The 27073-nt window shown below is 53.8% G+C and overlaps 1 protein-coding gene across 2 annotated transcripts in view; it reads right to left on the reverse strand.

Annotated features, from left to right (window-relative positions):
* The window catches only part of rnf157 (ring finger protein 157), a 127692-nt gene that overhangs the window by 39206 nt on the left and 61413 nt on the right, over window positions 1-27073 (reverse strand). For both annotated transcript variants that reach the window (XM_072483895.1, XM_072483894.1), the window contains exon 11: window positions 13616-13728. In XM_072483895.1, coding sequence (XP_072339996.1) covers window positions 13616-13728 — 113 coding nt within the window. The remainder of the gene's footprint in view (window positions 1-13615; window positions 13729-27073) is intronic.

Raw genomic sequence — 27073 nt, forward strand, 5'->3', positions numbered from 1 at the left:
CTCAACCCAACCCAACCCAACTCAACCTAACTCAACTCAATTCAACCGAACCCAACCCAACTCAACCCAACCCAACTCAACTCAACTCAACCCAACTCAACCGAACTCAACTCAATTCAAACCAACTCAACCCAACCCAACTCAACCAAACCCAACCCAACCCAACCCAACTCAACCCAACCCAACTCAACCTAACTCAACTCAATTCAACCGAACCCAACCCAACTCAACCCAACCCAACTCAACTCAACTCAACCCAACTCAACTCAACCGAACTCAACTCAATTCAAACCAACTCAACCCAACCCAACTCAACCAAACCCAACCCAACCCAACCCAACTCAACCCAACCCAACTCAACCTAACTCAACTCAATTCAACCGAACCCAACCCAACTCAACCCAACCCAACTCAACTCAACTCAACCCAACTCAACTCAACCGAACTCAACTCAATTCAAACCAACTCAACCGAAACCAACTCAACACAACTCAAAACACCCCAACTCAACCCAACTAAACTCAACGCAACCGAACTCAACCCAAATCAACCCAACCCGACTCAACACAACACAACCCATCCCAACCCAACCTAACTCAACTCAACCCAAGTAAACTCAGCTCAATCCAATCCAACTCAACCCAACTCAACACAACCCAACTCAATACAACCCAACTCACCACAACCCAACTCAACCCAACCCAACTCAACCCAACCAAACCCATCTCAACACAACCCAACCAAACCCAACGGAATTCAACCCAACTCAACTCAAATCAACACAACCCAACTCAACACAACTCAACACAACTCAACACAACTCAACCCAACTCACCACAACCCAACTCACCACAACCCAACTCACCACAACCCAACTCAAGCCAACTCAACTCAACCCAGCTCAACCCAACCCAACCCAACTCAACACAACATAACCCAACCCAACTCAACTAAACCCAACCGAACCCAACTTAACACAGCCCAACTCAACCCAACCCAACTGAACTCAACTCAGCTCAACCCAACTCAACTCAATCCATCTTATCCCAACTCAACTCAACCCATCTCATCCCAACTCAACCCAACTCAACTCAATTCAACTCAACCCAACACAACACAACCCAACCCAACTGAACTCAACTCAGCTCAACCCAACTCAACTCAACCCATCTCATCCCAACTCAACCCAACTCAACTCAATACAACTCAACCAAACTCAACCCAACACAACCCAACTCAATTCAACCCAACCAAACTCAACTTAACAACGCAACCCAATTCAACACAGCCCATCCCAATCCAACTCAACTCAACCCAATCCAACTCAACACAACACAACCCAACTCAGCACAACCCAACTCAAGTCAACACAACCCAACTCAACTTAACACAGCCCAACTCAAACCAACCCAGCCGAACTCAACCCAACTCCTCCCAACTCAACCCAACTCACCACAACTCAACCCAACTCAATTCAACCCTACTCAACTCAACCAAACTCAACTCAACTCAACCCAACACAACACAACACAACACAACCCATCCCAACCCAACACAACCCAACTCAACCCAAATCAACTCAGCTCAACCCACCCCAACTCAACACAACCCATCCCAACCCAACACAACCCAACTCAACCCAAATCAACTCAGCTCAACCCACCCCAACTCAACACAACCCATCCCAACCCAACACAACCCAACTCAACCCAAATCAACTCAGCTCAACCCACCCCAACTCAACACAACCCATCCCAACTCAACTAAACTCAACCCAACTAAACTCAGCTCAACCCAACCAAACACAACCCAACTCACCACAACCCAAATCAACTCAACCCAACTCAACCCAATGCAACCCAACTGAACACAACCCAACCCAAATCAACTCAACCCAACTCACCACAACCAAACCCAACCCAACTCAACCCAATGCAACCCAACTGAACACAACCCAACTGAACACAACCCAACCCAACTCAACTAAACCCAACTCAATTCTGTTGCTAACTTTGCCTTAGTTTAATTGCCCTGTTTTATCACCTTTGCTCTTGAGTCGCCAGGTATCTTTCTGATACCACCACGTGGTTCAAATCCGAGTAATGATCAATAATCCAATACACCGCTTAGTAAGATTTAAATCAAAGCACATTTATTATACACAGTGATCACTACTCATGTACAAATTCTACATCTAAGCTACTTCTACAGCCAACAGGCCAATACTTAACTTGGAACTGGCCCACCAGGTCAGGGAAATGAATGGCCTTTCATTCGGGTTCTGAGCCTGCGGGATTCGAAGTTGGTACAGATTGGTAGCTAGGAGCGCCTATCTCGTAGCGAGCGTTGAAGTAAGACTTACTGGATATCGGCGGCGGCTGGACCGGTCACTGTCAAGGGTTGGTTCGCGTTGCTGAGTGACCCGGTCAAGCAGAGAAGCAGAGGGCCGATTTGAACTTGGGCTTGATTCTTATAGTCCCCAGGGGCTTCCCGCCTTTCGAGGCGGACCCTGTACCTGGTTCCAAGTGATTGGACTTTGTCCCAATCACTTGGTTCGATTTTCTCCAATGCTGGAGCGGTTCCCTGATCGATGGGCGGTCCTGAGGTAGTCGTTCACCTCCCATTGTGTAGGCTTCTGCTGGCGCCAAAGAGTCTGGTTTGGCTTTATGTGTCTAAATGTTGCTCATTGTTCCCGGGGATTGCTCATTAATATGCAGATGGCTGGTGTTTTGTTATGCTGATGGTTGCTGGTATCGATCTTGTCTGGCCTTTCCAGAGGTAAATAGACACTCAACCTGCAGCTGCTCGTTTGTGTCCTGTTGGCTGACTTTCCCGTCAGCCTTTGCCGTTCGCCATTTTAAATTGGGAGTTAGCCATTCTAAATCGGGAGTTGTCCATTTTAACTGGCTACATTCCCTCCTTGTAATCCTAACGCGAAGCGTGAAGGATCACATAACTATGTTGCTTTCCATTCCCTGACCTGGGGGGGGGGAACACTTCCTTCATGGCCTCTGCACTGACCATAGCTATGCAAAATTTTTTTTAACTAACAATTCTAAGGGCGCTATGTCAAACAGTGACAAGCATTACAAAACAATAAACTTGGAACCTCTAACTATTCTTAATACACTACACTCACTTAAACATTTCATCATCCTAACTTCCTCAACCATACAAACAAAATCATAGCATTTCATACACATTTTTCCTGGCTAGGCAGTCAAGCTCAGGATCGTACAATTTGCTCATGAACAGTTCTTTACATTTCTTTATTTACAATAAAACGCAAATGAATGCTCTTTATTATAGATCGCGGGGGTCGGGGTTCTGGTCGTATCCGAAAATAGGGGATCTGATCCTATATACCGGGGTTCGAGCGCGGTAGGCTCTCCTTCTCCATTTCCGTAGACGCATAGTCTGCACTAAGCAGCAGAGTATCGCTAATACCAGTAATGTTTCTATTACATAGGACAGAGAGTACCAGGTTATAAACCTGGCACACCAAGATGGTGCGGTGTCGCTGGTGACTGGGCTCTGGGTACTGCGGGGAAGTGAATCATTAACGGCTGGGGGGTTGAGGTCAGGGGGTTCACGTTCATGCACATCCAAATGTCCATTATTATGGTGCTGATCCATGTGAAGGAAGTCCTCACGGCTCTTCTCTTTCCTTTTCTTTCTTCTCTTCTCCAGTCCTGGAGCTTCTGCAGTTCTGTGGAAACAAGCAAAGTGTCTGTAACTATCTTTGTTTAATATCTCGTATGATAGTCTGTCTTTCCTGTAGTGCCAATTACTCTCTTTATAATTGGTCACTATGTGTGACTCCCTCATTTTTTTCAAAAATCGAATTTTAGGACAAGACACACTTCCCAATAATGAACCAGTGCGAGCCGTCTCGCAGACTGTGCAATTTACCATCCAAATGTTTCAGGATGTAAATAGCATGTGGTTGGCAACCTAAAAGTTACCTAAAACAAAACAAAACTTTTTGAACGAAAAGTGCCAAAAGTACCGCGATGGGTAAGAGTTGGATGGAGTCCCCGGGTAGGACGGCTACAAATGCCGTGTCTCTCCTACCTGAGCGTAGCTGACCAGAGGGGGGGTTCCCAGGCAGGGCGGGTCCCAAGCCGTTTCTCCACTGCCTGAGCAACCGACAAGAATGGGCAAAAAATGTAGTCATCGTGGTGGGGCTGCCGTATTGGTTCTACCTTCGAACCAGAAGGGCAGTTACGAACGGGCATCTGGTTCCTTAACCAGTCTCTGCAGACAAGTCCTCAGAGGTTTCTGCTGAACTAGTGCCTGGCAATGGTGAGTCTCTGTAGGCAAGTCCTCAGAGGTTTCGGCCGAATAGGCGTGGGGCAGTGAGAAAAATTCTCCTGTCCAACATACAACATTTAACAAACTTACAAACAACATAAAACATTCTGCAGGTTCCATCAGAAAGGACAACACTTCTCCCAAGCGGTTCCTTTTAAAACATCATCTGGACACCTCAGTTCTCGGTTGCGAACAGGGTCGCACAGGGATTCTCGGTTTGGGAGTCAGACCCCAGGTCGTCATCTTCTCCCGGGTGCCAAACTCTTGAGTGTATCAGGGCTGAAAGGGCTGCGTGGTGTGAGTTGGGGTCGTGCTCGTCGTTGCGGACGAGTCGGAACGAGTTATCTCGGTGCCAATAGTTGGTGTCTAGCTGTGTTGGGACAGAATCGGGGTCGTCATTGTGGTTCGGTGGTCGGTGGTGGGGTTTGTTCAGGAAAGTGATCATGAAGGGATCACTTGGATCGTAGTCGGATTCACTGGGTGTGGGTCCTGTTGCATGGGGATAGTAGGGAGTCGTGCTGTGGCTATCGTCCGGGTCACAGTCGCTGTCTCTGCTGCTGCAGTCTGTGGGCGTGCCGGGGCGGGGTGTATATTTTGGGGGTGGAGTCGAGGTCGAGTCCGTGGCTGGGCTGGACGTGTTGGGGGATGGTAGGGTTACGTTGGCTGTGGGCGGGGTGTGGTGTGCTGCGTCCAGCATGACGTGGTGTGCGTGGTTCGACTGTGTTCCCTATGCCTTCAGCTGGTTTATATGGAACCACGCAGTCTTACCGTTGGGGTACTTTATTTTATAAACGGATGGGCTTACTTTGTCCGCAATGGAGTACGGACCCGAGTATTTTGGTGACAGGAACGTGCTGGGGTTATATACGGAGAGCATGACTTGCTGTCCTATACTGCACTCAGTCGCATGCACTGTCTTGTCGAAACAAGCCTTGCTCTGTTTCTTCCTTGTGCCCAATTTTACTGCGGCTGCTAGCTGGGCCGTTTTAACATTTTCCACTAATTGCTCTACTGCTTTCTCGTGTGTGAGGGCCGTCACTTCGGGGCTGGTCAAGTCCAAACCGAACAAATATTCTGTGCCTTTCATGGGGCGTCCGGTCATGAGGGTGTGTGGGGTGTAACCTGTGGAAGTAGAAATTGTGTTACGCAAAAACATCAGCGCAAAGTGAGGACTGAGTCCCAAGTGGTGTTGTTTTGCTGGACCATTTTTCTGAGGGTGGATTTTAGGGTCCGATTGATGCGCTCCACGATACCACTCGACTGTGGGTGGTATGCTATGTGGAATTTTTGGGTGATGCCAAATATCGTGAGGACGTTCTGCATGACACGTCCCGTAAAATGGGAGCCTTGGTCTGATTCAATGCTGCGGGGGAGTCCCCATCTTGTAAAGCTGTGGTGGGTCAAAATCTTGGCTGTGGTTTTTGCAGTGTTTGTGCGGGCTGGGAATGCTTCCACCCATTTCGTAAATGTGTCAATTACCACAAGTACATATTTATAACCATTCCTGCAAGGGGGCAATGGTCCTATAAAATCAATCTGGAGGTTAGTCCAGGGGCCATTAACGGGTCGGGTGTGGCTAAATTGAGCCTTTTTGGAATATCTGTCCGGATTATTCTGGGCACAGATAAGACAATTCTCGATGTAATGGTTTACATCTTCCTTTAAATTCGGCCACCAACAAAGCTGCTTGAGATGGGCTGTAGTGGGATCGATTCCCTGATGTCCATGACCGTCATGGAACAAACAAATCAGTTGATTCCTGTCCTGTTCAGGAACCACATAAAGGGTGTCTTTTAACACCACACCGTCATGTGTGGTCAGTGCGTTTCTGAATCTCTCATAGGGAGCTGGATGTTTTCCTTTTACAATGTCCCTGAGATTGCTGTCCTGCTTCTGGGCCTCCACTAGATCCTCGATCTTTGTCTGTGAGACCTGAACTGCACTCACTGGTGCGCTTTCGGGGGGTGTCCAAAAGTATCCATGCCTGAAACCTGCTTTAGCCAGTGTGTCGGCTTTTACATTTCCCGGGGGGGAGGAACGATGGTGACTTCGAACTTTGATTATCCCATAAGTCCTGTTCTGGGCTCTCTCTAAAATGTGACGGAGCAATGGGGCTGAGGGGAGGGGTTTTCCGTCTGCGGAAACAAATCCTCTTGCTTTCCACAGGGGCAGAAATTCCGTAAGGCTGTGGCAGACATAGAGGCTGTCCGAGTGTATGTCTGCTGGGCTGGGGAAGGAATCTGGGTGCTCAACTATATACGCGATGGCCGCAGGTTCTGCTGCCTGCGCGCCTATGTGGCCTGGAAATTTTAACGATATTTCCTCAAGGGCGCGTCCCTGCGCGTCCTCAGCATAGATACCACAACCTGTTATGCGCTTCCCATCCAAGACTGTGGAAGATCCATCCACATAGATCCTTATGGGCTCACACGTGTCTGTGTGCTTGGGGCTCTGGGTTGAACTACCTTTCTTTCTGGGGGGTGTTTTAGCGATAAAGGGGCCTGTGTTGTGGTGTGGAGAAATAATTTTGCATTCATGGGGGGTTCCGGGGTACTGTAAGTTGTCGGCTAAATAGGTGTGCGTCTTTGTCCTTTTGATGTGTCGTCCCGTGATGTCCCGTCCCTGCAAGAGAAGGGTCCGCCTGGCTGCTCTAATCTGACTAACGGTACCGTCCTTGAGTCGTCCGTCCAGTAAAAGTTGGGTGGGGGTGTGTTCAGTGAGAATTGTGATGGGGTTCAGTCCGGTAATGTACGAAAAATACTGAACTGTCCAAAATACTGCGAGCAGGTGCCTCTCACAGGCTGAAAATCCCTGCTCCACAGCATCTAAAATTCGGGAGGCGTAAGCTACGGGTCTTAGCTGGTCGTGCCGTTCCTGCAGGAGCACGGCTGAAAGGGTGCGGACTGTGGTCGCTACCTCTATGGCGTAAGGGGAAAGCGGGTCGGGAACTTGTAGTGCGGGGGCGGCTATGCGCGCCTGTTTTAAAGAGTCCACAGCATCCGTATGCTGCGGAAGCCATTCCCAGGGGGCTCCTTTCTTTAGGAGGTCTGAGAGGGGCGCTGCCTTGCTGGCGAAACCGTCAATGTGGTTTCGGCAGTAGCCAACCAGTCCTAAAAACGACCGGAGGGCTGAAACGTTCTGGGGAAGGGGCAATTTAGCGATCGAGTCAATCGTTTTATGCTCGATCTCGCGTTTGCCGTGTGTGATAATTGTTCCCAAATATATCACTTTTTCTTCCAAAATCTGGGCCTTTTTGGGGTTAACTTTACAACCGATTGAGTGTAAGAGTTCCAGGAGTTCGGACAGAAGCTCGATGTGCTCTTCCTTGGTGTCTGTCTGCAGTAGTAGATCATCTACATACTGTACCAGGCATTCGGGGCGAGAAAATGTCGCTAGTCCATTCGCCAGCTGTCGGTGGAAAATGGAGGGGGAGTTGTGGAAGCCTTGTGGCAGGCATGTCCACGTGTACTGCTGTGCTTTAAAGGTGAAGGCAAATTTGTATTGGCACGCCTTTGCCAATGGAATGGACCAGAACCCATTACTGACGTCCAAAACCATAAAGAATCGGGAATTGAGTCCCTGCTTGAGCATGGTCTCGGGACTTGTTGCTACTGTGGGGGCTGCTGCGGGGGTGACTTTGTTGAGTTCCCGGTAATCGATGGTCAGTCGCCATGATCCATCGGGCTTTCTCACTGGCCAAATCGGGGCATTATTAGTAGAGGCTACTGATCTAAGTACGCCCTGCTCTAATAAGCTGTCGATAACTTTTGCGATTTCTCCCTCTGCCTCTTGGGGAAATCCATACTGTTTTTGGGGTCTAGGGTCAGGTCCTGTTACTTGTACGGAGCCAGTCATCCTTCCACAGTCGTGCTTGTCGGTCGCGAATGCTGCCCTGTTCTTTTGCAGAACTGCCCTAACCTGCTTGTCCGTACTCAGCGTGGTCGAGTTGAACCAAAATTCGCCTACGGCGCTAATTTTTTTTGTGTACTCTCCTATGTTGAGTGTTGCGGGGCTCTTGCGGATTTTGCCATCTTCCAGACACACTGGTTGACTGGATCGAATGAAAGGTGGTGGGAATTCATGAAATCGATTCCCAGAATGTGTTCTGCTGTGTGGGGCAGGTCAACTAAAACTACGGGGTGCTTGGGGTGATGATTCCGATTTGAATGGGTACAGGGGCTGTGATGTGTCCCTGCTGTGAGTGGCCTGTAAAGCCACTGAGGGTGATGGTGGCTGTAGTGGGCCACGTGTCTCTTTGAAACATGGTGGAGGAGTTTATTGTGGTGCGGGACCCTCCTGTGTCCCATAGAAATTTGATGGGCTGTCCCCGAATTTTTGCTGCAACTACCGGTTGTCCGGACCTATCCCAAAGGGTGTCGCAGACCCAACTGGGGGAGCCCGTACAGCGTCAGTCCGTTCCGGTCAAGTCCGTCTGATCTGAACGGGCGCTAACGCTATGAATGGGCTCTGTTTTTCTTACTCAGAGTGCCCGTCTGCTGGGCTCTCTGAGGCCTTTTAGGGGCATTGCACTCTCTTGCGAAGTGTCCCAACTGTCCGCAGTTGTAACACTCCTGTGACTTGGGTGGGGGGCTGTTCTTTCCCTCATTCACCCATGCGGGGTCGTGGTGTGTTGTCTTTACTGCCTGCATATCTGCGCCGGCCTGCTTTTCCTCAGTATTCTTAACTGCGGGTTTACTTTGAACGGATTGCTCCCAAGTGCGGGACAATCTTTTCACTACCCACTTCTCGTTATGGGCCTCCTCTGAGGGATCATAACTCGTGCAAGCTTTCTGTCCTGTTTCTGTGGCATGGGAGAGATAAGGGTGCGGGTCCATTTGGCCATGTTATCTGGGGACAAATGGGCACGGTCTAAGTCTCCAAAGACTGCTGCAAAGTGGATCCACAGGCGTCCAGCAAACGCTGTGGGGTGCTCAGATTTCTTTTGCCTACATTTGTTGAGGCCATCTACGGGGTCACCCTGGTTATACCCGATCGCATCCAGGATCGCGGTATGCATTTCTGCAAGGGTGCCTCCTCCTACATTCTGTGGGTCGGGAAGGGCTGCTGCTACTGAAGGGTCTAAACTTAAAACTGTGAGCTTTACCTGCTCTCGCTCATCCAGGCCGTACATGGTCGCCTGATGCTTAACTGTGGCAAAGAAATGGTGGGGGTCTGAGGTGGGGAGGAACGGTGTGATTTTATCGCACGCGTCCCGTAATTGGGTCACTGTTAAGGGGGTGGAATATAGAAATTCCACATTGTCCTATGTGGCTGTGCGGTGGGTGGTTACTGGGTTCATTGGAGCCTGAACTATCTGCTGTGTGGGGGGTTGGGGCGCTTTTCTCTTTTGTGGCTTTCCCTGCGCACATGTTCCCTGAACATATCTCTGTGCTGTTTCATTCAATTCTTCCCAATCAGGGCCGTCTTCCTGATCTAATCTTTCTCCAAAGGTTTCCTGAAAACCTTTCTGAACAGAAAGCAGAGATTGCAGCTCTGCAATCTGCTTCCGGCACTTTGCGTGGTCTAATGTGCTTTGTCTTTGTTCTGTGGGGGCAGCATGGAGTGCTCTTAATGCTGTCTTGAGGTCACTACACTGTTTTTGTAATGCCTCTACCTGTTTTTCCATTTCTTCTCGTACCAGGACTGCACGTTGCGTGTCCTGATAGGCCTTTTCGTATTGAGACTGGAAGCTGCTTAAGTTCCCCCAGTGTCCAGTGTGTTCCCCCCAGTGTCCAGTGTGTTCCCCCAGTGTCCAGTGTGTTCCCCCCTGGTGAGCCCTTTTGGCGTCATCCACCTCTCCATCTTTTGCTGCCAATTTCCTTCTCAAGTCTAAATTCTCCTTTTCTACCTCGCTTACATCGACCTTACTCATCCGATGTATGCCTTCAACTTCTTTCCGGAGCGTCCTAACGACCTCCTCTGTGCCTCGCAATTGTGCCAAGCAGGAGACGATTGCCATCAGCTTGCGAGCTTTCCCTAAGCTCTTTTTGTGGATCTCGCTCAGGTTCTCCCACCAAGTATGTCCTATACTCCCGGGACCTGATTCCTCGTTGTCACAGAATTCATTCCAAAGGGGCTATCCTTTCCCTTTGAGATATTTCCTGATCTCTTCCTCCCAAATGGGACATTGTCCCACTCTACTGCTGCTGGTCGCTGCGACCGCAAATTCCTCCGGATTCATTAGGCGCTGCATTGCCATCTTTCCTATCCGAATGCTTCTTTTAAATTTGGAACAGGGGGCTAAGGCGGTGCTGTAAATATGGGTACGGCTTTCGCTACTTTCCGATATACAAACTTCCGACAGTTTTAACGCAACAACAATCTATCAGTTTTACCTTATAGCCCTGTTAGTTACGCATGCATACACACACTTCCGAATTATGACTATTGATCAGGACTGCTTGAACACTTGTGGTTTTCTGTTTCCAATTGGGTCTCTAATTCAAATTCTTGGGTTCTCCCGGAGTGGTTTTCCACTTCTAGATCGGGTCCCGTCAGGAAGTCGCCAAATAATGTTGCTAACTTTTGCCTTAGTTTAATTACTCTGTTTTATCACCTTTGCTCTTGAGTCGCCAGGTATCTTTCTGATACCACCACGTGGTTCAAGTCCGAGTAATGATCAATAATCCAACACACCGCTGAGTAAGATTTAAATCAAAGCTCATTTATTATACACAGTAATCACTACTCATGTATAAATTCTACGTCGAAGCTACTTCTACGACTAACAGGTCAATACTTAACTTGGAACTGGCCCACCAGGTCAGGGAAATGAACGGCCTTTCGTTCGGGTTCTGAGTCTGCGGGATTCGAAGTTGGTACAGATTGGTAGCGAGGAGCGCCTATCTCGTAGCGAGCGTTGAAGTAAGACTTACTGGATATCAGCGGTGGCTGGACCGGTCACTGACAAGGGTTGGTTCGCGTTGCTGAGTGACCCGGTCAAGAAGAGAAGGACAATTTGAACTTGGGGCTTGATTCTTATAGTCCCCAGGGGCTTCCCGCCTTTCGAGGCGGACCCTGTACCTGGTTCCAAGTGATTGGACTTTGTCCCAATCACTTGGTTCGATTTTCTCCAATGCTGGAGCGGTTCCCTGATCGATGGGCGGTCCTGAGGTGGTCGTTCACCTCCCATTGTGTAGGCTTCTGCTGGCGCCAAAGAGTCTGGTTTGGCTTCATGTGTCTAAATGTTGCTCATTGTTCCCGGGGATTGCTCATTAATATGCAGATGGCTGGTGTTTTGTTATGCTGATGGTTGCCGGTATCGATCTTGTCTGGCCTTTCCAGAGGTAAATACACACTCAACCTGCAGCTGCTTGTTTGTGTCCTGTTGGCTGACTTTCCCATCAGCCTTTGCCGTTCGCCATTTTAAATCGGGACTTAGCCATTTTAACTGGCTACAATCCAACCCAACTCAACCCAAGTCATCCCAACTCAACTCAATTCAATTCAGATCAACCAAACTCAACACAACACAACCCAACACAATACAATAGAACCCAATAAAATCCACACAAATTTAAACCAAGCCAAAGTAACCTTGTTCATATTTCTAAACTGAGAGGCACAATTACATTGCCTCATTGCTGGTGGCGGTCGAGGCTGGATTCAGGGGGGTCAGGTGTACTGGTCCTCATCAATCAGAATGTCCCAATCTTCCGTGTATCAAACCCACCTGCACCCTGATGCTTCCACCATCTACAAGGTGATTGCTGTTTACATGAGTATGTTAAGTGTCACTATTTCTACAGCTGCTATATTCTATATGAGTTACTTTCATTTCAGTCCCATTATGACAGATATCTGTCAATTCGCTTGAGGAGCAGGTTAGCCCATTGTGATAAATGTAGGAAATTGTTATATTTTATATTTTGTTGTAGTAAAGTCTCCAAAGACTTCTTAGGTGTTTGGACATTCTGAATTCTCCCTCTGTGTACCAGAACAGACGCAAGAGTGTGGCGACTAGGGGACTTTCACAGTCACTTAACTGCAGTGTTAATGTAAGCCTACTTGTGACACTAGTAAATATTATTATTATTATTAAAAGCCCTGGGTTCAAATGCATACAGACAGGATGTCTGCTAAAGCTGTAATTAAGGTGTTGTAAAAGGTGAGATAATCATTGTTTTAACCATTTACTTATTTACATGGCTAATGGAATATTATTTATGTTTTTGGAGGTTTCCTGTGGTGTTGATAATTAATAAGGGGTGGTGTTATATCCTAGCTAAGCGTGTCATGGAACATCTTAGTGTGATTTGGATTGGCAATTAATGGGAGGAGCCAAGTCAGTCTGTAGTTTTGGCAGGTTGTAGTAGGAATTGAGTCTGACAAAACACAAGGATGTTCTGGATGTTCCTAAAAGGGTCTTTCTCCAAAGGTCTGAACAAAGAACAGAAAATAACCCTGATTGCTAACTTTATTCATGAGTGGGGTGCTTACTTGGAATATATAGAATGGCAGGTGTAGATAGTGAGTTAAAGTCTTTCCTTTTATTTAGGGGCTGGTTTCGCACAATGGGCTAAATTGCTGGCATGTAATGCAGAACACAGCCAGCAGCGCAGGTTCAATTCCCGAGCCAGCCTCCCCGAACAGGCGCCGGAATGTGGCGACTAGGGTTTTTTCACAGTAACTTCATTGAAGCCTACTTGTGACAATAAGTTATTATTATCATTTAAGAACTGTTTAACTATTCATTGCAAAGCCATTAATTTCATGTTAATGTGGTTAATTCTGTGTTTAAATTAAAGTTGGTCAGAGTCATCGATACCCAATGGTCAGAGTCATCGATACCCATTGGTCAGAGTCATCGATACCCAATGGTCAGAGTCATCGATACCCATTGGTCAGAGTCATCGATACCCATTGGTCAGAGTCCTCACTCCTGAGGTGAAGTATTCTTTCCTCACAGTTTCATAAATAGAAAAATTGTTTGGGGTCTGGTCCAGTATCCTTTTTTATTAATCTGTAAATTTAACCACTTCATTTTTTTCCATTTAAGGGACAATTTAGCATGGCCAATCCACCTACCCTGCACATCTTTGGGTTGTGGGGGTGAAACCCACACAGACATGGGGAGAATGTGCAAACTCCACACGGTCCAGGGCTAGGATTGAACCCGGGTCCTCGGCGCCGTGAGGCAGCAGTGCTAACCGCAGATAACCGTATCGCCCTGGTCTGGTATCCTAACACCGTGGTCAGGAACTCCCTCCCAACACCACTCTCCAGAACACATTCCCACGTCCCAGACCTGCATCAGGACGATAGGTCAGTGAACACATCCCCTTTGCTGCAAACAACCCACCGAATGATCATCAGGCTCCGAAATCTGTGATGCGATGATTGGATTGTAGCCACTGGGTGTCAGAGGGTCCACTTTCTTCCTCATTGCTCTGATCTGCAGGAGAGCACGGAATGCTGTTATAGAGAGAGGGAGAGAAAGGTCACGGTGAACAGTATCCCTCACTGAGACCCCGAAACCGGTAAACATTCCTTAAACTCCATCCTCCCCTTTACATAAACATCCACTTCCCTTGGAATATTACCCGAGCGACCCCCAGAAACGGAGAGGGGACAGGGAGCAACATGGATTTCTGAAAGGAACAAATGGGTTACAGAGAGGAAGGTGCTGGTTACAGAGGGGAACGCACTGGCCACTGGGGAAAACGCTGGACACTGGGGGAACATGCTGGACACTGGGGGGAACACGCTGGACACTGGGGGGAACACGCTGGACACTGGGGGAACACACTGGACACTGAGGGGAACACACTGGACACTGAGGGGAACACACTGGACACTGGGGGAACACACTGGACACTGGGGGGAACACCCTGGACACTGAGGGGAACACAATGGACACTGAGGGGAACACAATGGACACTAAGGGGAACACACTGGACACTGGGGGGAACACACTGGACACTGAGGGGAACACAATGGACACTGAGGGGAACACACTGAACACTGGGGGAACACACTGGACACTGAGGGGAACACAATGGACACTGAGGGGAACACACTGGACACTGGGGAAACACACTGGACACTGGGGGGAACACACTGGACACGGAGGGGAACATACTGGACACTGAGGGGAACACACTGGACACGGAGGGGAACACACTGGACACTGGAGGGAACACACTGGACACTGGGGGAAACACACTGGACACTGGGGGAAACACACTGGACACTGGGGGGAACACACTGGACACGGAGGGGAACACACTGGACACTGAGGGGAACACACTGGACACTGGGGGGAGCACACTGGACACTGGTGGAACACAATGGACACTGAGGGGAACACACAGGACACTGGGGAAACACGCTGGACACTGGGGGAACACACTGGACACTGGGGGGAACACACTGGACACGGAGGGGAACACACTGGACACTGAAGCAAACACACTGGACACTGAGGGGAACACACTGGACACTGAGGGGAACACACTGGACACTGAGGGGAACACACTGGACACTGAGGGGAACACACTGGACACTGAAGGGAACACACTGGACACTAAGGGGAACACAATGGATACTGGGGGGAACACACTGGACACTGGGGGGAACACACTGGACACTGGGGGGAACACACTGGACACTGGGGGGAACACACTGGACACTGGGGGGAACACACTGGACACTGGGGGGAACACACTGGACACTGGGGGGAACACACTGGACTCTGAGGGGAACACACTGGACACTGGGGGGAACACACTGGACACTGAAGCAAACACACTGGACACTGAGGGGAACACACTAGACACTGAGGGGAACACACTGGACACTGAGGGGAACACACTGGACACTAAGGGGAACACAATGGATACTGGGGGGAACACAATGGACACTGGGGGGAACACAATGGACACTGGGGGGAACACACTGGACACTGGGGGAACACACTGGACACTGGGGGGAACACACTGGACTCTGGGGGAACACACTGGACACTGGGGGGAACACACTGGACACTGAAGCGAATACACTGGACACTGAGGGGAACACACTGGACACTGAGGGGAACACACTGGACACTGAGGGGAACACACAGGACACTGGGGGAACACACTGGACACTGAAGGGAACACACAGGACACTGATGGGAACACACTGGACACTGGGGGGAACACACTGGACACTGGGGGGAACACACTAGACACTGAGGGGAACACACTGGACACTGAGGGGAGCACACTGGACACTGAGGGGAGCACACTGGACACTGAGGGGAGCACACTGGACACTGAGGGGAGCACACTGGACACGGAGGGGAACACACTGGACACTGAGGGGAACACACTGGACACTGAAGGGAACACACTGGACACTGGGGGGAACACACTGGACACTGGGGGGAACACACTGGACACTGGGGGGGGAACACACTGGACTCTGAGGGGAGCACACTGGACACTGGGGGAACACACTGGACACTGGGGGGAACACACTGGACACTGGGGGGCACACACTGGACACTAAGGGGAACACACTGGACACTGAGGGGAACACACTGGACACTGAGGGGAACACACTGGACACTGCGGGGAACACACTGGACACTGAGGGGAACACACTGGAGACTGAGGGGAACACGCTGGACACGGAGGGGAACACGCTGGACACGGAGGGGAACACGCTGGACACGGAGGGGAACACGCTGGACACGGAGGGGAACACGCTGGACACGGAGGGGAACACGCTGGACATGGAGGGGAACACGCTGGACACGGAGGGGAACACGCTGGTCACGGAGGGGAACACGCTGGACATGGAGGAGAACACGCTGGACACGGAGGGGAACACACTGGACACGGAGGGGAACACACTGGACACTGGGCGGAACACACTGGACACTGGGGGGAACACACTGGACACTGGGGGGAACACACTGGACACTGGGGGGAACACACTGGACACTGGGGGGAACACACTGGACACTGGGGGGAACACACTGGACACTGGGGGGAACACACTGGACACTGGGGAAAACACTGGACTCTGAGGGGAACACACTGGACACTGGGGGGAACACACTGGACACTGAAGCAAACACACTGGACACTGAGGGGAACACACTGGACACTGAGGGGAACACACTGGACACTGAGGGGAACACACTGGACACTGAAGGGAACACACTGGACACTAAGGGGAACACAATGGATACTGGGGGGAACACAATGGACACTGGGGGGAACACACTGGACACTGGGGGAACACACTGGACACTGGGGGGAACACACTGGACACTGGGGGGAACACACTGGACACTGGGGGGAACACACTGGACACTGAAGCGAATACACTGGACACTGAGGGGAACACACTGGACACTGGGGGAACACACTGGGCACTGGGGGGAACACACTGGACACTGAAGGGAACACACAGGACACTGATGGGAACACACTGGACACTGGGGGGAACACACTGGACACTGGGGGGAACACACTAGACACTGAGGGGAACACACTGGACACTGAGGGGAGCACACTCGACACTGAGGGGAGCACACTGGACACTGAGGGGAGCACACTGGACACTGAGGGGAGCACACTGGACACGGAGGGGAACACACTGGACACGGAGGGGAACACACTGGACACTGGGGGGAACACACTGGACACTGGGGGGAACACACTGGACACTGGGGGGGGGAACACACTGGACTCTGAGGGGAGCACACTGGACACTGGGGGAACACACTGGACACTGGGGGGAACACACTGGACACTGGGGGGAACACACTGGACACTGAGGGGAACACACTGGACACTGAGGGGAACACACTGGACACTGCGGGGAACACACTGGACACTGCGGGGAACACACTGGACACTGAGGGGAACACACTGGAGACTGAGGGGAACACGCTGGACACGGAGGGGAACACGCTGGACACGGAGGGGAACACGCTGGACACGGAGGGGAACACGCTGGACACGGAGGGGAACACGCTGGACACGGAGGGGAACACGCTGGACACGGAGGGGAACACGCTGGACACGGAGGGGAACACGCTGGTCACGGAGGGGAACACGCTGGACATGGAGGAGAACACGCTGGACACGGAGGGGAACACACTGGACACGGAGGGGAACACACTGGACACTGGGCGGAACACACTGGACACTGGGGGGAACACACTGGACACTGGGGGGAACACACTGGACACTGGGGGGAACACACTGGACACTGGGGAAAACACTGGACTCTGAGGGGAACACACTGGACACTGGGGGGAACACACTGGACACTGAAGCAAACACACTGGACACTGAGGGGAACACACTGGACACTGAGGGGAACACACTGGACACTGAGGGGAACACACTGGACACTGAAGGGAACACACTGGACACTAAGGGGAACACAATGGATACTGGGGGGAACACAATGGACACTGGGGGGAACACACTGGACACTGGGGGAACACACTGGACACTGGGGGGAACACACTGGACACTGGGGGGAACACACTGGACACTGGGGGGAACACACTGGACACTGAAGCGAACACACTGGACACTGAGGGGAACACACTGGACACTGGGGGAACACACTGGGCACTGGGGGGAACACACTGGACACTGAAGGGAACACACAGGACACTGATGGGAACACACTGGACACTGGGGGGAACACACTGGACACTGGGGGGAACACACTAGACACTGAGGGGAACACACTGGACACTGAGGGGAGCACACTCGACACTGAGGGGAGCACACTGGACACTGAGGGGAGCACACTGGACACGGAGGGGAACACACTGGACACTGGGGGGAACACACTGGACACTGGAGGGAACACACTGGACACTGGGGGGAACACACTGGACACTGGGGGAACACACTGGACACTGGGGGGAACACACTGGACACTGGGGGGAACACACTGGACACTGGGGGGAACACACTGGACACTGGGGAAAACACTGGACTCTGAGGGGAACACACTGGACACTGGGGGGAACACACTGGACACTGAAGCAAACACACTGGACACTGAGGGGAACACACTAGACACTGAGGGGAACACACTGGACACTGAGGGGAACACACTGGACACTAAGGGGAACACAATGGATACTGGGGGGAACACAATGGACACTGGGGGGAACACAATGGACACTGGGGGGAACACACTGGACACTGGGGGAACACACTGGACACTGGGGGGAACACACTGGACTCTGGGGGAACACACTGGACACTGGGGGGAACACACTGGACACTGAAGCGAATACACTGGACACTGAGGGGAACACACTGGACACTGAGGGGAACACACTGGACACTGAGGGGAACACACTGGACACTGAGGGGAGCACACTGGACACTGAGGGGAGCACACTGGACACGGAGGGGAACACACTGGACACTGAGGGGAACACACTGGACACTGAAGGGAACACACTGGACACTGGGGGGAACACACTGGACACTGGGGGGAACACACTGGACACTGGGGGGGGAACACACTGGACTCTGAGGGGAGCACACTGGACACTGGGGGAACACACTGGACACTGGGGGGAACACACTGGACACTGGGGGGCACACACTGGACACTAAGGGGAACACACTGGACACTGAGGGGAACACACTGGACACTGAGGGGAACACACTGGACACTGCGGGGAACACACTGGACACTGCGGGGAACACACTGGACACTGAGGGGAACACACTGGAGACTGAGGGGAACACGCTGGACACGGAGGGGAACACGCTGGACACGGAGGGGAACACGCTGGACACGGAGGGGAACACGCTGGACACGGAGGGGAACACGCTGGACACGGAGGGGAACACGCTGGACACGGAGGGGAACACGCTGGACACGGAGGGGAACACGCTGGTCACGGAGGGGAACACGCTGGACATGGAGGAGAACACGCTGGACACGGAGGGGAACACACTGGACACTGGGCGGAACACACTGGACACTGGGGGGAACACACTGGACACTGGGGGGAACACACTGGACACTGGGGGGAACACACTGGACACTGGGGGGAACACACTGGACACTGGGGGGAACACACTGGACACTGGGGAAAACACTGGACTCTGAGGGGAACACACTGGACACTGGGGGGAACACACTGGACACTGAAGCAAACACACTGGACACTGAGGGGAACACACTGGACACTGAGGGGAACACACTGGACACTGAGGGGAACACACTGGACACTGAAGGGAACACACTGGACACTAAGGGGAACACAATGGATACTGGGGGGAACACAATGGATACTGGGGGGAACACACTGGACACTGGGGGGAACACACTGGACACTGGGGGGAACACACTGGACACTGGGGGGAACACACTGGACACTGGGGGGAACACACTGGACACTGAAGCGAATACACTGGACACTGAGGGGAACACACTGGACACTGAGGGGAACACACTGGACACTGGGGGAACACACTGGGCACTGGGGGGAACACACTGGACACTGAAGGGAACACACAGGACACTGATGGGAACACACTGGACACTGGGGGGAACACACTGGACACTGGGGGGAACACACTAGACACTGAGGGGAACACACTGGACACTGAGGGGAGCACACTCGACACTGAGGGGAGCACACTGGACACTGAGGGGAGCACACTGGACACGGAGGGGAACACACTGGACACTGGGGGGAACACACTGGACACTGGGGGGAACACACTGGACACTGGGGGGGGAACACACTGGACTCTGAGGGGAGCACACTGGACACTGGGGGAACACACTGGACACTGGGGGGAACACACTGGACACTGGGGGGAACACACTGGACACTGAGGGGAACACACTGGACACTGAGGGGAACACACTGGACACTGCGGGGAACACACTGGACACTGCGGGGAACACACTGGACACTGAGGGGAACACACTGGAGACTGAGGGGAACACGCTGGACACGGAGGGGAACACGCTGGACACGGAGGGGAACACGCTGGACACGGAGGGGAACACGCTGGACACGGAGGGGAACACGCTGGACACGGAGGGGAACACGCTGGACACGGAGGGGAACACGCTGGACACGGAGGGGAACACGCTGGTCACGGAGGGGAACACGCTGGACATGGAGGGGAACACGCTGGACACGGAGGGGAACACACTGGACACGGAGGGGAACACACTGGACACGAGGGGAACACACTGGACACTGGGCGGAACACACTGGACACTGGGGGGAACACACTGGACACTGGGGGGAACACACTGGACACTGGGGGGAACACACTGGACACTGGGGAAAACACTGGACTCTGAGGGGAACACACTGGACACTGGGGGGAACACACTGGACACTGAAGCAAACACACTGGACACTGAGGGGAACACACTGGACACTGAGGGGAACACACTGGACACTGAGGGGAACACACTGGACACTGAAGGGAACACACTGGACACTAAGGGGAACACAATGGATACTGGGGGGAACACAATGGACACTGGGGGGAACACACTGGACACTGGGGGAACACACTGGACACTGGGGGAACACACTGGACACTGGGAGGAACACACTGGACACTGGGGGGAACACACTGGACACTGAAGCGAACACACTGGACACTGAGGGGAACACACTGGACACTGGGGGAACACACTGGGCACTGGGGGGAACACACTGGACACTGAAGGGAACACACAGGACACTGATGGGAACACACTGGACACTGGGGGGAACACACTGGACACTGGGGGGAACACACTAGACACTGAGGGGAACACACTGGACACTGAGGGGAGCACACTCGACACTGAGGGGAGCACACTGGACACTGAGGGGAGCACACTGGACACGGAGGGGAACACACTGGACACTGAGGGGAACACACTGGACACTGGGGGGAACACACTGGACACTGGGGGGAACACACTGGACACTGGGGGGAACACACTGGACACTGGGGGGAACACACTGGACACTTGGGGGGGAACACACTGGACTCTGAGGGGAGCACACTGGACACTGGGGGAACACACTGGACACTGGGGGGAACACACTGGACACTGGAGGGAACACACTGGACACTGGGGGGAACACACTGGACACTGGGGGGAACACACTGGACACTGGGGGGAACACACTGGACACTGGGGGAACACACTGGACACTGAAGGGAACACACTGGACACTGAGGGGAACACACTGGACACTGGGGAAACACACTGGACACTGAGGGGAACACACTGGACACGGAGGGGAACACACTGGACACGGAGGGGAACACACTGGACACGGAGGGGAACACACTGGACACGGAGGGGAACACACTGGACACTGGGGGGAACACACTGGACAATGGGGGGAACACACTGGACACTGGGGGGAACACACTGGACACTGGGGGGGAACAGACTGGACACTGGGGGGAACAGACTGGACACTGGGCGGAACACACTGGACACTGGGGGGAACACATTGGACACTGAGGGGAACACACTGGACACTGAGGGGAACACACTGGACACTGAGGGGAACACACTGGACACTGAAGGGAACACACTGGACACTAAGGGGAACACAATGGATACTGGGGGGAACACACTGGACACTGGGGGGAACACACTGGACACTGGGGGGAACACACTGGACACTGGGGGGAACACACTGGACACTGGGGGGAACACACTGGACACTGGGGAAAACACTGGACTCTGAGGGGAACACACTGGACACTGGGGGGAACACACTGGACACTGAAGCAAACACACTGGACACTGAGGGGAACACACTAGACACTGAGGGGAACACACTGGACACTGAGGGGAACACACTGGACACTAAGGGGAACACAATGGATACTGGGGGGAACACAATGGACACTGGGGGGAACACAATGGACACTGGGGGGAACACACTGGACACTGGGGGAACACACTGGACACTGGGGGTAACACACTGGACACTGGGGGAACACACTGGACACTGGGGGGAACACACTGGACACTGGGGGGAACACACTGGACACTGGGGAAAACACTGGACTCTGAGGGGAACACACTGGACACTGGGGGGAACACACTGGACACTGAAGCAAACACACTGGACACTGAGGGGAACACACTAGACACTGAGGGGAACACACTGGACACTGAGGGGAACACACTGGACACTGAGGGGAACACACTGGACACTAAGGGGAACACAATGGATACTGGGGGGAACACAATGGACACTGGGGGGAACACAATGGACACTGGGGGGAACACACTGGACACTGGGGGAACACACTGGACATTGGGGGGAACACACTGGACACTGGGGGGAACACACTGGACACTGGGGGGAACACACTGGACACTGGGGGGAACACACTGGACACTGGGGGGAACACACTGGACACTGGGGGGAACACACTGGACACTGGGGGAACACACTGGACACTGGGGGGAACACACTGGACACTGAGGGGAACACACTGGACACTGAGGGGAACACACTGGACACTGAGGGGAACACACAGGACACTGAGGGGAACACACAGGACACTGGGGGAACACACTGGACACTGAAGGGAACACACTGGACACTGGAGGGAACACACTGGACACTGGGGGGAACACACTGGACACTGGGGGGAACACACTGGACACTGGGGGGAACACACTGGACACTGGGGGGAACACACTGGACACTGGGGGGAACACACTGGACACTGGGGGGAACACACTGGACACGGGGGAACACACTGGACACGGGGGAACACACTGGACACTGGGGGAACACACTGGACACTGGGGGAACACACTGGACACTGAGGGGAACACACTGGACACTGAAGGGAACACACTGGACACTGGGGGGAACACACTGGACACTGGGGGGAACACACTGGACACTGGGGGGAACACACTGGACACTGGGGGGAACACACTGGACACTGGGGGGAACACACTGGACACTGGGGGGAACACACTGGACACTGGGGGGAACACACTGGACACTGGGGGGAACACACTGGACACTGGGGGGAACACACTGGACACTGGGGGGAACACACTGGACACTGGGGGGAACACACTGGACACTGGGGGGAACACACTGGACACTGGGGGGAACACACTGGACACTGAAGCGAATACACTGGACACTGAGGGGAACACACTGGACACTGAGGGGAACACACTGGACACTGAGGGGAACACACTGGACACTGAGGGGAACGCACTGGACACTGAGGGGAACGCACTGGACACTGAGGGGAACGCACTGGACACTGAGGGGAACGCACTGGACACTGAGGGGAACGCACTGGACTCTGAGGGGAACGCACTGGACACTGGGGGAACGCACTGGACACTGAAGGATCGCACTGGACACTGAGGGGAACGCACTGGACACTGGGGGAACGCACTGGACACTGAGGGGAACGCACTGGACACTGAGGGGAACGCACTGGACACTGGGGGAACGCACTGGACACTGGGGGAACGCACTGGACACTGGGGGAACGCACTGGACACTGGGGGAACACACTGGACACTGGGGGAACACACTGGACACTGGGGGAACACACTGGACACTGGGGGAACACACTGGACACTGGGGGAACACACTGGACACTGGGGGAACACACTGGGGGGAACACGCTGGACACTGGGGGGAACACGCTGGACACTGGGGGGAACACGCTGGACACTAAGGGGAACACGCTGGACACTAAGGGGAACACGCTGGACACTGGGGGAACACACTGGACACTGGGGGAACACGCTGGACACTGGGGGAACACGCTGGACACTGGGGGAACACACTGGACACTGGGGGAACACACTGGACACTGGGGGAACACACTGGACACTGGGGGAACGCACTGGACACTGAGGGGAACACACTGGACACTGGGGGGAACACGCTGGACACTGGGGGGAACACACTGGACACTGAGGGGAACACACTGGACACTGAGGGGAACACACTGGACACTGAGGGGAACACACTGGACACTGGGGGAACACACTGGGGAACACACTGGACACTGGGGGAACGCACTGGACACTGGGGGAACGCACTGGACACTGGGGGAACGCACTGGACACAGGGGGAACACACTGGGGAACACACTGGACACTGGGGGAACGCACTGGACACTGGGGGAACGCACTGGACACTGGGGGAACGCACTGGACACTGGGGGAACGCACAGGACACTGGGGGAACACACTGGACACTGGGGGAACACACTGGACACTGGGGGAACACACTGGACACTGGGGGAACACACTGGACACTGGGTGAACACACTGGACACTGGGTGAACACACTGGACACTGGGTGAACACACTGGACACTGGGGGAACACACTGGACACTGGGGGAACACACTGGACACTGGGGGAACACACTGGACACTGGGGGAACACACTGGATACTGGGGGAACACACTGGACACTGGGGGAAGACACTGGGCACTGGGGGAACACACTGGACACTGGGGGGAACACACTGGAGGAACACACTGGGCACTGGGGGGAACACACTGGACACTGGGGGGAACACACTGGACACTGGGGGGAACACACTGGACACTGGGGGGAACACACTGGACACTGGGGGGAACACACTGGACACTGGGGGGAACACACTGGACACTGGGGGGAACACACTGGACACTGAAGCGAATACACTGGACACTGAGGGGAACACACTGGACACTGAGGGGAACACACTGGACACTGAGGGGAACGCACTGGACACTGAGGGGAACGCACTGGACACTGAGGGGAACGCACTGGACACTGAGGGGAACGCACTGGACACTGAGGGGAACGCACTGGACACTGAGGGGAACGCACTGGACACTGGGGGAACGCACTGGACACTGGGGGAACGCACTGGACACTGGGGGAACGCACTGGACACTGGGGGAACTCACTGGACACTGGGGGAACACACTGGACACTGGGGGAACACACTGGACACTGGGGGAACACGCTGGACACTGGGGGAACACACTGGACACTGGGGGAACACACTGGACACTGGGGGAACACACTGGACACTGAGGGGAACACACTGGACACTGAGGGGAACACACTGGACACTGAGGGGAACGCACTGGACACTGAGGAGAACGCACTGGACACTGGGGGAACGCACTGGACACTGGGGGAACGCACTGGACACTGGGGGAACGCACTGGACACTGGGGGAGGACACTGGGGGAACACACTGGACACTGGGGGAACACACTGGACACTGGGGGAACACGCTGGACACTGGGGGAACACACTGGACACTGGGGGAACACACTGGACACTGGGGGAACACACTAGGGGGAACACGCTGGACACTGGGGGGAACACGCTGGACACTGGGGGGAACACGCTGGACACTGGGGGGAACACGCTGGACACTAAGGGGAACACGCTGGACACTAAGGGGAACACGCTGGACACTGGGGGAACACACTGGACACTGGGGGAACACGCTGGACACTGGGGGAACACACTGGACACTGGGGGAACACACTGGACACTGGGGGAACACACTGGACACTGGGGGAACGCACTGGACACTGGGGGGAACACACTGGACACTGGGGGGAACACACTGGACACTGGGGGGAACACACTGGACACTGAAGCGAATACACTGGACACTGAGGGGAACACACTGGACACTGAGGGGAACACACTGGACACTGAGGGGAACACACTGGACACTGAGGGGAACGCACTGGACACTGAGGGGAACGCACTGGACACTGAGGGGAACGCACTGGACACTGAGGGGAACGCACTGGACACTGAGGGGAACGCACTGGACACTGGGGGAACACACTGGACACTGGGGGAACGCACTGGACACTGGGGGAACGCACTGGACACTGGGGGAACTCACTGGACACTGGGGGAACACACTGGACACTGGGGGAACACACTGGACACTGGGGGAACACGCTGGACACTGGGGGAACACACTGGACACTGGGGGAACACACTGGACACTGGGGGAACACACTGGACACTGAGGGGAACACACTGGACACTGAGGGGAACGCACTGGACACTGAGGAGAACGCACTGGACACTGGGGGAACGCACTGGACACTGGGGGAACGCACTGGACACTGGGGGAACGCACTGGACACTGGGGGAGGACACTGGGGGAACACACTGGACACTGGGGGAACACGCTGGACACTGGGGGAACACGCTGGACACTGGGGGAACACGCTGGACACTGGGGGAACACACTGGACACTGGGGGAACACACTGGACACTGGGGGAACACACTGGACACTGGGGGAACACACTGGACACTGGGGGAACACACTAGGGGGAACACGCTGGACACTGGGGGGAACACGCTGGACACTGGGGGGAACACGCTGGACACTGGGGGGGAACACGCTGGACACTAAGGGGAACACGCTGGACACTAAGGGGAACACGCTGGACACTGGGGGAACACACTGGACACTGGGGGAACACGCTGGACACTGGGGGAACACACTGGACACTGGGGGAACACACTGGACACTGGGGGAACGCACTGGACACTGAGGGGAACACACTGGACACTGGGGGGAACACGCTGGACACTGGGGGGAACACACTGGACACTGAGGGTAACATACTGGACACTGAGGGGAACACACTGGACACTGAGGGGAACACACTGGACACTGGGGGAACGCACTGGACACTGGGGGAACGCACTGGACACTGGGGGAACGCACTGGACACTGGGGGAACAAACTGG

This window comes from Scyliorhinus torazame, chromosome 18 (assembly GCF_047496885.1).
Source record: "Scyliorhinus torazame isolate Kashiwa2021f chromosome 18, sScyTor2.1, whole genome shotgun sequence".
In the NCBI taxonomy this organism is placed as follows: Eukaryota; Metazoa; Chordata; class Chondrichthyes; order Carcharhiniformes; family Scyliorhinidae; genus Scyliorhinus; species Scyliorhinus torazame.